The sequence below is a fragment of the Schistocerca cancellata genome, chromosome 1, assembly GCF_023864275.1.
Source record: "Schistocerca cancellata isolate TAMUIC-IGC-003103 chromosome 1, iqSchCanc2.1, whole genome shotgun sequence".
Lineage (NCBI taxonomy): Eukaryota > Metazoa > Arthropoda > Insecta > Orthoptera > Acrididae > Schistocerca > Schistocerca cancellata.
In genome coordinates, this window is record NC_064626.1 from 1,141,981,666 (window position 1) to 1,141,995,331 (window position 13,666).

Here is a 13,666-nt window from a genome sequence, read left to right on the forward strand (position 1 = left end):
CACTGCAAGCAGCAGCAGCAGCGTATGATGGGAGTGGCAACTGGGTGGGGTTAAGGAGGAGGCTGTGGTGGGGAGGGGGAAGGGGAGTGCTGCAGGTTTGACGGAGGACAGGCGAGAGGTGGGGGGGGGGGGGGAGGGGGGGGGGCTAGCAGAGAAGGAGAAAAGTAGCCAACCTTGTACAAAAACAAATCTCCCTTGCCTTATCATTCCAGTCTCCTACCACCTCCCAAAGGCCCACCATCTGGCCACAGAGGAGCATTCCCCCCATAACTCATTACCACCCAGGACTGGAGCAACTGCATTACATTCTCTGCCAAGGTTTCGACTACCTCGACATGCCCTGAAATGAGAAATGTCCTGCCCACTATCCTTCCCACCCCTCCCACAGTGGTATTCTGCCACCCACCGAACCTACACTATATACTTGTCCTTCCCTACACAATACCTGCTCCCAACTCCCTACCTCATGGCTTATACCCCTGTAATAGACCTAGATGCAAGACCTGTCCCATACATCCTCCCACCACCACCCACTCCAGTCCGGTCACAAACATCACCTTTCCCGTCAAAGGCAGGCCTACCTGTGAAACCAATCATGTGATCTACAAGATATGCTGCAACTACTGCGCTGCATTCTATGTGGGCATGGCAACCAACAAACTGTATGTCCATATAAATGGTCACCGACAAACTGTGGCCAAGAAATAAGTGGACCATCCAGTTGCTGAGCACGCTGCCAAACATGACAGCCTTTATTTCAATGACTGCTTCACAGCCTGTGCCAAATTGATGCTTTCCACCAACACCAGCTTTTCTGAAATGTGCACATGGGAACTTTCCCTGCAATATATCCTATGTTCCTGTAACCTTTGTTAGTCATTGTCCTCACTCATCCAGCCTCCCTCTTCCCATTCCAGCATTATACAGCCCTCATTCCACCATCACACCCCCCAGTCTTTCTACTTCGCTCCTTTTCTGCCTCCATTCCCTCCCCATCTCTCCACTGCCCTCCATCTACCCTCCCAACTGCACATAGCTGCCCTACCCTCTCTCCACCTCATCCCTGGCGCTCCCCAGCTGCACTGCTCTGGCTTTCACCCCTACCCTACTATCCCTCCCCCTCCCTGCCCCAGCCTCCTCCTTACACCCAACAAGTCGCCACTCCCATCACGCACTGGTGCTGCTACTCGCAGTATGGCTACAGTTACCTGAGAATGCAGTCGTGTGTGTGTGAGTTGCATTTGCGCGCGCGCGCGCGTGTGTGTGTGTGTGTGTGTGTGTGTGTGTGTGTGTGTGTGTGTGTCAGTTGATGAAGACCTCAGAAGCCAAAAGCTTTATTTATGACAGTCTTTATGTTGTGTCTATCTGCGACTCAGCATCTTCTCTATATGGTGAGTGGCAACTTTCCTTTTCATAATATTGTTACAGGTGTGTACCTCTTATCCTGAGCTCTGAGCGAGCTGACATTCCTTTGAATCTTCACAAACCTATTCCTCTCCCCTTCCTCAGGAAGGAGCTATTAGTTTTTCTAACTAGGAAGTTTATCATTTTTACTTTTATATTGGTCTATCAGCAGTACTAGACAATTCACTTCCTGAAGGTTAAGTATTGGCCAACAGTTCTGTCACGAAGTAAACATTCCAATGCATACGCATCATAACAAGCTGATCATCAGCAAATGACATTAAAAATTTTACCTAGTATTACTAATGACTCATTTCTGAAAATGGTGTTTTGGAAGAAGAAGAAGTCATTTAGAAGTTCATACAAACACACCTACAGAAAAGAATGAGCTATTGCTTTTGGGATGGTAGGAGTGCTAAGAGTAATCTGAACTGTCCTGAAAATATTGAAAGCAAGATGCAGTACGTGGCTTTAAATATATATTTAGCACTTATTACAATAAAACTGACCCCCACTCCCCTCGAGTCAGTTTTTCTCCTAACACATATTTATAAGTAGCTAGTGATATTGTTTAGTTGAGGGAATCAATGAAATATTAGAGTCTGCAGAACATATGTTCACAGCGCACAACTCAGCAAGCTCTGCCTGGCTAACAACTAACCATCCTGATCCCAAATGCCGAAGGTGTGTTAAAAATTTTCATTATATTTTCATCTTTCTTTCATCACTTGCCTTCACGTCATTAAGGGATAGAATAATCTCAATTCTTAATGTGCCTGTGTTGATATAATTGTCCAATAAAGTAGTGGCGGTTATTGACTGCAAGAGTCGACCGCCTAATATTTGAGAACAAACTTCTTTGAAAACTGTTGATCTCAGTGTGTTCTGAACTCTGTATTCGAGCGGATGTGTTTGTACCAACATGTTTGAAATAAAGTTAATTCATTATAAACGAGTGAATACTTAATGCTGGGTTCAATATTGCCGTACATAACGTCTCGATCCCCATACTCGTGACCCCAATGTTCACGAATGCGGCTTACGACGCCAGAAATGTGTACTGGAACATCGCCATGGACAAACAATGCAGCAACCCTTTGTCAGATTTCTATGTCCATCAACTTCGCATTGCACCGCATCTGGATGCAGTGTACAGGAAGTGTAATTAGCATGTAAATTCCCGACTCTTGTGTGAATCGTGCTTTTTGGTAACTTTCGTCACCTTCTCACACGTCGACAATACGACCAAGGCGCACACGTTGTCCATCGAAACCCGCTCAACTTCCGGACAGTGCAGTTTTCCTTCGCTGATTAATTTGGACAATTTTGACTTGCTTTTGTGTAATGAATTAACTTTGTGCAGTGCTTCGACATCGGACAATCATGCCAGACTATGGACTGCAACAAATGGGGACTATGTGGCAAATCCCAGTTAGCACGAACTCCGAACTATGGCTAAATGGCATGCCTGGTCGAATTTACAAATGCCCGTCACGGCTACCACGTCTTCCACGCCGCATGCAAATTCGTTCGACCCAGTTTCCGCACAGCCCGTCTTCCAGAGTTCGAATGTTCGCGCCAACTTTTCCACCGCTTCTCCGTACTTGTCCCTCATTTGAAGCATTCAACTACCAACATTTCTCTCGGACCAACTTCCAATGTGGTTCATGGCCGCGGAGTATATATTCTCCTCTTATGGCATCACCGACGAAAGTGAAAAATACCTCGTACTCTTCAGGCACCTAAAGGACTATCATTATATAATTACGAACATTACCTGTGACAATTTGAGTGACAAGTACACCAGAGTGAAAGCCGCTTTAATTCAGCACCTGTCACCAACATCACAAGAACAATTTCATCAAGGACATCCTACCGATCAACGACAATGCACCAATTACACCAACGACAATGCCGGCTGTTTCTCAGTGCAACACTGGACGTGCCACGCCTCCCTCTACGCAGCACTCGAGCTGCACCGACTCTGCCCGACAGCGGCGTCACAGCCCCCGCCTGCTGGCTCACTGACCTCAACCCAGTCGAAACAAACAGCTACGCAACATGCGATCCCGCCACAGCTACCGCACCCGCATCTTGTCAACAACTCGCCGACACTGCGCACGCTTACTGCCCGGCCGTTCACTACTCAATTGCGCCCGCAACTTGTTCAGCCTCCCCAGAAGATTTCAGCTGTATCAATGCTTCATACAGCAGTGAACGTGTTCTCACTATGCCACTGCCGAGTACCGAGTTTCACATTCGCTATCGCACACACGATCCCTTCTACTTGAACTGTTACATCAATACTGTGCCGCCGACCTTGTCGTGTATGCCAGGTTACCCTTTGATAGAGACAGATTCTGATTCTGATTTCGACCCCATCTTACTCAGTGACACACAGCAGACTACTTCACGACATACATTTTCGCCTGAACAACTGCAACAGCTACATGAGCAAATAGCGACATACAACTTGTTGGTACAAGATCAGTTACACATGCTGCAGCCAACACCGACCAACTGCTGACGATCTTTTGCCATTACTACCAGCTACAAATGATACCCTGACGATCACGCTACATGGATCTATGTCCCAGATGTCACAACTGTCATCATCATGCCGCCTCAAGTGGAAATTCTACGTTACTGATGTGATACAAGCAACTTATTTACGCCGCTGCCACCTTTCCTCGGTAGTTCCAGACACGTTTCTGTACCACAGCATAACCAGCCACATTCCAGTGTCGCTTGCTTTGCCGCCCTTTTCACTACCTCCGCAATGTACGACCAACACATCTGCCGTTACTGCTTCGACAAGTGAGCATCTTTCCGCTCCGACACACGACCGCGCATCAGTTTCGCGCGAGCAGCTTGCAGCTTTACGACTCGACCGCAGCACTGACAGCGGCAGCACACACTCAGCTCCAGTTCCATCAAACTGTGTTGCCTCTCCGCCACGGACCAGTAGTTCATCTGCCAATTCGACTTCTTCATGTTCACATTACGTCTCATCGCCTTCCTGCTCCGACCATGGTTTCGCCGACCACTACCTCTCGCCCTCGCCATGCGTCATGGACAGGGCTCACAGCTACGCCCCTCAACCTTTGATGACGGCTGTTCCACACATCAAAACACTGACACTGTCAACTCCACTTGGAACATCCTGCCATCTACCACTGTAACACACTCGCCGTCCACGGACTCTCAGGTGACGCTTCCATCTACACCGAAGTCATCTGCCGCCAAGGTCAATCATGTGCAGCTTGCTGTTTTCTCCCCTGCTGCGACATCAAGAGCCTCTATAACTCCATCATTACCGCAACCTGTTAAGCCACAGCATGCTTGCTCCTTTATGTCATACGGCCAATAACAAACTGTTACCGGACACGTTGCACTTACCGCGGCGCTTGCCGGCAAATACTTTGGCAATACATCGCATTGCATCTTCGACACACTCCGCACCTTTGATCGGATCAAAATCCCGCTGCACCGCACGGCATCAGCGCGACGATGTTCTCCCCACCGACACGCTGCTGCCTTCTGCTTCCACTGTGCCATCAGCAGCATGGCACGGTCAACCTGTGGACGCCTTCTACACCTCCTTGCCTCTGCAGGTCACGCCTACCAAGACATCGAGAAATGGTCCGATCGCGCCTCGCACTAGTACCTGCCACAACACGATCGGTCACGCGCACCTGCGCCATCAGCCAGCCAGGTGCACACAAGCCTCTCTTTATCCTCACCGTGATCCGCACTACCGGCAGGGGCTCTGTGGCAGTTATCGACTGCAAGAGTCAACCGCCTCATCTTTGAGAACAAACTTCTTTGAAAACTGTTGATCTTGATCTCAGTGTGTTTCGAACTCTGTATTCAAGCGGATGTGTTTGTACTGACATGATCGAAATAAAGTTAATTCATTACAAACGAGCGAATGCTTAATGTTGGGTTCGATATTACCGTACATAACATCTCGATCCTCCCAAAGTGAATGTAGTTTTTTAGCTCTTTATTTACAAATATATTAAAACATGTAAATGGAGAGGATATGTCACACATTATAAAGATGAACATAGAGATTCACAGCTGTACTCACTTTTCACTATATTCAACAAAAATAAAAATTATGAGCCAAAAAATCTGCATTTTAAATTTGCATATAAAATTATCCTGCCTATAATAAAGCTACCAACAACGCATTGTCTGTACCTCCACATCACAGAGGAGATCATGGAATGCAGTTGTGTTTGGAATAGTAGAACTTTCACGACCACTGTCAACTGTTCCAACAAGGCTGAAGGTTAAATGTAGTATGTGGCTATTCAGAAGAGGGCGCTTCTTGCGCAACAGCATAGCTAATGTCTGGTACCCACGGCGACGGTCCATTTCTAACTGTGCTGATCTGTTACTGCGAACGACACACACAAGTGCCTTGACTGCAGCATACAAACTTTCCACATCTTGAGCCATAGCGATTAACCCTGTACCAAGAAAACAAGCTTAATTAGCTCATACAGTCTGACACAGACATGTGAGGAAACACTGAAACACTAACACTATTTTAATGTCATTCTACATCTTCTTTGCTGACTTAACATCTACCTACAGTTTCATACCTAGTAGAACAGAACAGCCTCCAACATTGTCAACCATTTTGGTAACTGGTCTCGGGGAGAAGACACGCACTCCCAAGTACCCGATAACAACACCCCCAAGAGAGCGTGCAGGGCCACTCAAATGACCGGCAGAGTTATGCAGTATCCTAATTGGTGTAGCATTTTCATGAGATGACATACCAAGCTGAAACACATTTTGCAGATTTATGTCAAAACTTTAAGAAGTTTTTAATGTAAGGCAATAATCTCCAAACATTTTCAGGCTACAACTTCATTATTTCAAGCGAAATTCCCCTCACTGACAATTTTAGGCCCTGGTTCATTCTACACATCTTCAGTAAACATTAAAGATTACAAAATACACTACAAGGACACAATATATTTCTGACAACACAATACCCTAGACTTAAAATTCATAACTGGCACAACCAGTTTGATAATGCATACTACACATTTAACATTCAATACACACATGCAATACTAACGCACCTCTACTCGAAAAAGAAGGGAAAAGAAGTCATACATACCTGTTTGGCAATTGCTTTATTGTCAGCTCTACTGTATACTTTTCTGATCTTTGCCAATGTAAGCTGTGACACAGCTTTTGCATTTAATCCAAATATTACTTTCTCCTCTGCGATTAATGATGGTAGTGGTTCAATCCCTAACAAAAGGGAAGACCACTGTAAAACACAAAAACTACTACAACTGACAAAATATTATTTTATTTATCAATTTTCTCTTTTAAGAACACATTAGCCCACCACCTAGTAGTCTAAAACGAATAGCAGTTCAGGCATTGCTTTATAATGTTTATGAAAAAGGTAAAAACACATTTTTATTTATAATCATTATTATAAAATTTCCCAGTACCATGTACCACAATTGAAAAGGAGGCATGCAAACCCTGCTACAGAAAGAAAGGTGTTGACTAATTGTAGCAGTGCACAAGTTTTCCACATTACAATAACCTAATATTTGATCTATAAACTAAAAGATGTATTATTACATGTGAAGAATTAGTAATAATTAATCATGGGCACAGGCACTTTAAAACTAACTTGAATTTCCAACTTTCAGAATTACTGAAATCCCTTCATCAAGATTAAAGGCAAGAGTTAGGTAAGAAACAGCAGAAAGAGGTATAGTTGCCGAAGACAAGGATTACCACCTTGTCATTCACCTGACCTACGTAATATACTTTTCACACCCAGCAACACACTTAAATCATGCCTCCTTACCTGTGTGACAGAACCCATTGTAAATCTGTTCTGAGAAAACAGGCAAGAACATAAATCATAGTTTCACTATTGTTACAAAACATGTAACTAAAAGAATGGAGACTTGTTAGTGTACACATGTTATCTGTCAGTTACCGTGCATGTCTGACCTAGCTTTTTATATTGATTTCACTGGTACTTAGAAATTATTAAGAATGAATGGCCACAAGAAAATTGCCTACAAAAACAACACAGAACAATGTATTGCTGAATAAGTTATCAAACTTTAAACAGCAGTCATGGATTCTTATTTTACGGATCATGCCATTTGGCTTCCCTCACTCAACATTATTTCTTCAAACTTGTGGAAATGGGAATTCACTACCCAACACACGTTTGGTTCCCCATCATCAATTTGATTTTAATTCACGCTAATGTCCACCCCCCACCCCCCGAATTTCCCAGTTCTTAGCATCAACCCTCTCCTCCCCCCCCCCCCCTCTCTCTCTCTCTGTCTCTTTTCCCCTCTGTCTCTCTACCTGTGCTGCCTTTGTTACATGTACTTTTTATTAACTTGACGCATGTATTTTATTTATTTAATTAATTTTCTCATTCACCTACCTTCCCTCCTCATTCCAATTTTTTTCTTTCTTCCTGCCTTCAATTATCTTTTGCTTTACCATGCACCCTGTAACTCCTTTTCCAGTTGAACATTAAATGAAATATGTGATAGGTTCTAAATATTTCAACAAATATTTTGCAAAAACTGACAGGTTTATCTTTTTGAGAATGACCACTCCACTGTATTTTTACATCTTTAAGACTAACGTTTCCCCCCTCTAGCTTGAATGAAGTGAAGCACATATAGTGCTACACTCTCATTTTTCTACTTGGCTGCTCTGCCATTTCTTTAAAGATGACAGAGAGAACTCCCATTAGAACACTTGGGAAGTTGGCACCACACAATCCTAAGTAGTATTAAGAAAGAAAATAATTATTGATAATATAATGTAAATGGACAGATAAAAAAAATTTACTCAACAAGCAGTAGCAGGGGAGCACACACACAAAAGGATTTAACTTTCACAAGCTTTCAGAGCCAGTGGCTTCTTCTTCTGGGGGAAGAACTAAAGGGGAGTAAGTCTCCCCTGACCTGAGGTCCTGGGTGACTTTTCTAAACTGTTGTTCTTTCAATAAACCTTCCAGTCCTTTTCCTTCACCCCTTCCCCTTCAGCTCTTCCACCAGATGAAGGAGCCACTGGCTCAGAAAGCTTGTGAAACTTAAATCCTTTTGTGTGTATGTTCCCCTGCCGCTGCTTGGTGAGTAGATTTTTTTATCTGTCCATCTACATTATATTACAAGTAGTGATTAAGTATAAGTGTATCCCCTTCACACATTTAGCTCAAATAATTAACCACAGTCTTTAGGCCAGGTGTCACACTGTTTTCCATCAGAATTGCCTTGTGGTAAAAACAGCATCTGTGTAAAATATCCTACACTTCTTTTAACAACATGCTGCTCCTGTGTGTGACAGATATTGCTAGAAACATCAGAGCATACCAACAATTTGCAACAGAACTGTTCCTCATTTTGTCTTTAGTCAATGATTCAGATTGATTATCCTTTGAAGACCACTTCACTTGATTTATAAAGGCTGACTCTGAGAGACTATTTCATGCATAAATAGTCAAAATACAGACTGGTATATTAAAAATGATGGAGCAGTATAATACATAAGATAAAAGAATAATCTCCATTCAGATGATGAGTCATACTACAGCATCACAGAATGATTCAGTTCGAAGTCTGCAAGCAACTTTAGGATGATTTTATCATTACAACAGTCACATAAATGGCAGTACATACATAGAACAGTGAAATCAATGGCCTCAAATGTTATCACCCCTTTCTTAAACCTTACCGAGACCTGATAAATCATAGGATCACAACACAAATGTTAATTACTTTTATTGTACTATTAAAGATATGTGAGTAGTTGAAGCTTTCAAAACAACCTGATACATCAATAAAATTTTGAAAATGCAGAAGTATGTTATAGACTGCCTGATATTTCAACTGAGAACCAACAACCATTTGATTAGCTAGATGTTCACATCACAGTGTCCTGAACTGTTTCACTCACCACATACTTTCTTTTTTTTTTACCTTCAAAATTCAGTAGGCTACGTTTTCTCAAATAGCTCGCTTAGCCTACACCAATCATTTTGTGTAACAAATTAGTTAATTTAACACATTCCACTCAGGCCATAGTGACTGCTGCAGCCTCCAGGTGACAAACTTTTTCCACTTCCTGGCGTGTCCTGCTCATAAAATTAAGGATTCAAGCAGATTACCATGCATTCCAGAAATACCGTCATTGATTTAAAAAGGATCATCATCAATTTCTGAACCACATTCTTCAAGCACAATCAGAATTTCATCATCAGTCAAACTCTTCCCTATTTAACAACAAACTGTTGCAAGCAAGACAACTATGGAAGTGAGGTACACCAACGAATATGTGAGAACTGATTACACCTGTAAAATGTTTTCAAAGTTACACAGCACTTTGTGGAAGTAGGGACATCCATTTTGTGGCTCTCCAAAGCACTAAATGAGTGAACAACTGACTTCCAGCCATCACTGCTTGGAAACAATGCATTGTGAAGTAACAGCCAAGAAAGCAGCACTGAGAGACTCTCTGAATGCCAACTTTTAGGGAAATCACAACACAATGTAGTTTCTACGGACAGTGACCAGACTGAGTTAATTCATGCACAAGTCTTAGATCTGCCAATTTCTTTTAACTTTATCTGCACAGAGAATGTTAATTTGTTTTTGTTGCATACATCCTGAGCTAGGTTTTACATTTGCACATTCTTCGTCATTGAAATTTTTGCAACATAAAAATTCTCTTTTAAATACACAATCAAAAATTAAGTACAAGTGGCTCAAATATTCATAGTAATTAAAATGCAATATACCATTAAGTTCCGGTGCTTGTAAACTGCCCATATAGTGTGGCCCTAGTTGATGCAAAAGAGAGACAGTCTGTGGGCTCAGAACCTCTTCCAGCAAGTGGCAAGGTCCTTGTTTCCAAACAAGTCGCGAGTTGCGACGCCAGACTGGCGGCGTCCCTATGTACCCGTACACTGATGATGCCACAGTCAGATTTGCTGCACCGCCTCCTGGGTTCTGCGAGATGTAGTGTAGCTAGACAGAAAAAGAGAGAGAGGGATCTCAGTCTCTATTATTAATAATCAATGCACAACAGACGTGACACATTACAGGTAATTTGTTAGCTATAAAATGAAATTTGTTGAAGAAAAACATTACATCAACATCATCTCTTTCATGGTCAGAAAACAGCACAATGATGTAATGTTTCATCTATAAATCAAACACTTGTACACTGCATAAATGTTCTGAAACTATGAAGTATTTATACATGCACAGTCTGAGATTATATGACAAGTTGCGATTTTATCTGAAGAAAAGTGAGTTGCATAAACTTAGCCAGTTGACATCATTTGGCAAGTACAATTCTCCCACGTGCTTCAGCAGATACTACATGCATGTGGCCTTCTGCCATGTGTGTCCCTCTAGCATCACAGCTTGGAAAGCTAGAGTGCTTGGTGCAGGCCAACCATATGGCCACAGGTGTTTCTTCCACATACTTCAGTGTAAATAAGCACATGGCTTTCCATTTCAATTTGTGAAGAGACTTCAGTGAAAGTTTACAAGAAAGACCACAATTCTAGTGATGAAAATAGTGATAAAAGTGTAACTATTTTGTGTACTTATTTGTGGTAGAGGCCTCTCTTTCACAGTCGCAGTTTTACCAGTAATATGGGAGTATTCTGTCTTTTATGGCTGTAATAAAGTATTTTGCCGTTTATTTAAAGCATCTTCTGTGGTGGCTGCAAAAAAATAAAAGGGAAACAAATCTGGGCCAAATAATACTTTATTACAGTTTCAAAAGGTGTAAGAACTCCTATATTACTTGTAATTGTTACAATCACTGAAGCTTCAAGAACAAGCCTGGGCTCAATTTTCAATGAATATCTGGGAAACTGAAAATACAATGACATTGCCCATTCTCATGCAGCACAGGAAATGATGTGACTGATTTCTGATGAAAAAATGCTGTGTCCCTCCACATCTTTCAAGACCCAATGTAAAGCAGTCATCAATCCAAATACTGTGTTGAACACCATAGTGCTTTATATTCATGGCAATGTTAGAGGTGGTATGCTGTCACCTACTGCTGACCTTTGAGCTGACTTACCAACCCAGTTACAGGTGGGCTTTTTCAGATCAATGAATACTGCCAAAGATGAAAGAACTGATAAGTGGCAGTTTACCACTGAGCCATTTCGAGATCTATCACACCAAAACATTGTTCTGAACCTGCATTGCTGGTAGTGCAGAGTTTCTAAAATATCCTACAAAGTACTTAGTACCTGATTATTTAAGCAAATGTATGCACTTTTTCCAGCAGAGTGCCCATTACAGCCCATCTGCTGAAGCAGCCGCAGCATATTTAAACTTGGCACAAGTGATTTTTAGAAAGATCCCACTAAATTCCAAAAATGCAAGCTTCTGTTAAACTTTTCACTACAAGCATTACTTCTAAGAACAACTATTCTCTGAGAATATTGCTGTCTGCTGCTTAACATCTGTTCTGAACTGTGGTCTTGTTACAGTTTTTTTTTTTTTTTTTTTGGGCAAAACACTACTAGAAATAGAATCTTAATTTCTCCATATGTTGATGCAATAGTCCTATGAGGACTATTATTGCATTGATTTGATTATTTCCTTGGATGACATTTACAGAGTGATGCAAAAATTTATAAATAGTGTACATGTATTTTTCTGCACTATGAATCGTACAGCAGTTAACACTGCTGGTGCCCATCCCATGAAAGGTAATGTTTTCTTAGAATTTTTTGCAATCAAGCATCATGTAACCCATACTCATTCTCTTTTATTGTGCACCTCCAATAAATACACTTACTATGTGATATGGCAAATCTCTTGCATCTCTGCAATTTCTCCCTGTTCTCAAAAAATTGAAAGCCTATTTAAAGTTGGTGTTTCAGAGTACACCAACCGAAAATTGTTACCAATTTTGTAACTGCCTCTGGTATATATATTTGTCCATTGTACACTGCTTTTAAGGGTGTAATGCATAATGTCTTGGCTAAAAAATTTCCTTCAATAACCCATTACGAAAAAACTATTACAGCATATACAGAACATAACAAATCAAAATGACTGAAAAGTGAAATACGAGTTCGCTATAAGAACAACGTTTTATATCCAAATGAAAACAGGAGCACTATTAAAGAGAACAACCAAATACCACAGCATCAAAATGGTACATTTACTCTGTTATTGTGGAAAAATATTAAAAGTAATCAGCAAGAACTCCAGATGCAAGAGGTGTTGAGCATCAGATACATACATAGCCAAGGTGCTAAAGCATTTGTTACTGTAGCTCATCAGTCAAATATTTTCATTCTTCAGCAGAGCACATATGAAGGGGTTGGCAGAAGAAAATGCCAAGCATCATATTAGTAGGGATTAGCCCGATCAAGTTATCTATTCTGCTTTTGAGTGCTCCATAAGCTGATAACAACTAGTTCCATATGTACCACTTGAATGTGACAGAACATTACAGCAATATTAAAATACCCATTGCAGGCATTAAAACAAAAACACTGTGCAGGACAATTGTTCAATTTCTGAGTATACAGCTTCACAGAGAAGACAAACAGCATGTTACTCTCTTCAATATATATGGACTATATCTGCATGGGCAGATCACATGACTAATGAGGAGGTACTGAATAGAACTGGGCAGAAGAGGAATTTGTGGCACAACTTGACCAGAAGAAGGGACTGATTGGTAGGACACATTCTGGGGCATCAAGGGATCGCCAGTTTAGCATGGGAGGGAAGCGCAAAGAGTAAAAATTGTAGAGGGAGACCAAGAGATGAATACACTAAGCAGATCCAGAAGGATGTAGGTTGCAGCATCAAACCAGTCTTTGGACTGAAGACCACAACAACAACAACAACAACAACAACATTTGTTCAACAGTCTAACCTCTCAACTGTAACACACGCTAAGTCTGCTCTCGAGCACAAAACTGCCTCAGTCTAAACACCTCTGTCTCATTTATCTACTGTACACCCCTGGCATGGTGTATGTACACTCCTTTCCACTTTCTCATTTACGTGTGAATAGGCAGTTCTGCCAGCAGTTCTCTAGGTGCCTCTGTTTAGAGTATCCAGAAGATTTACAAATACTGGAAGTAAATTTGTCTTACTGCATGGAGATTATTTTGAAGGCCAACAAAAGTTTTGTTTCTTTTGTGTTACCTTCAGATTACGTTACACACACCTCTTAAGAATCAGACAAG

The 13,666-nt window shown here is 41.7% G+C and overlaps 1 protein-coding gene across 1 annotated transcript in view; it reads right to left on the reverse strand.

The window, feature by feature from the left end:
* The window catches only part of LOC126092919 (WD repeat and FYVE domain-containing protein 3), a 327,125-nt gene that overhangs the window by 160,938 nt on the left and 152,521 nt on the right, over positions 1-13,666 (reverse strand). Inside the window, exons 21-24 of the mRNA XM_049908653.1 lie at positions 10,223-10,451; positions 6,545-6,681; positions 6,018-6,201; positions 5,611-5,882 (exon numbers count right to left, since the gene is read on the reverse strand). Coding sequence (XP_049764610.1) covers positions 5,611-5,882; positions 6,018-6,201; positions 6,545-6,681; positions 10,223-10,451 — 822 coding nt within the window. The remainder of the gene's footprint in view (positions 1-5,610; positions 5,883-6,017; positions 6,202-6,544; positions 6,682-10,222; positions 10,452-13,666) is intronic.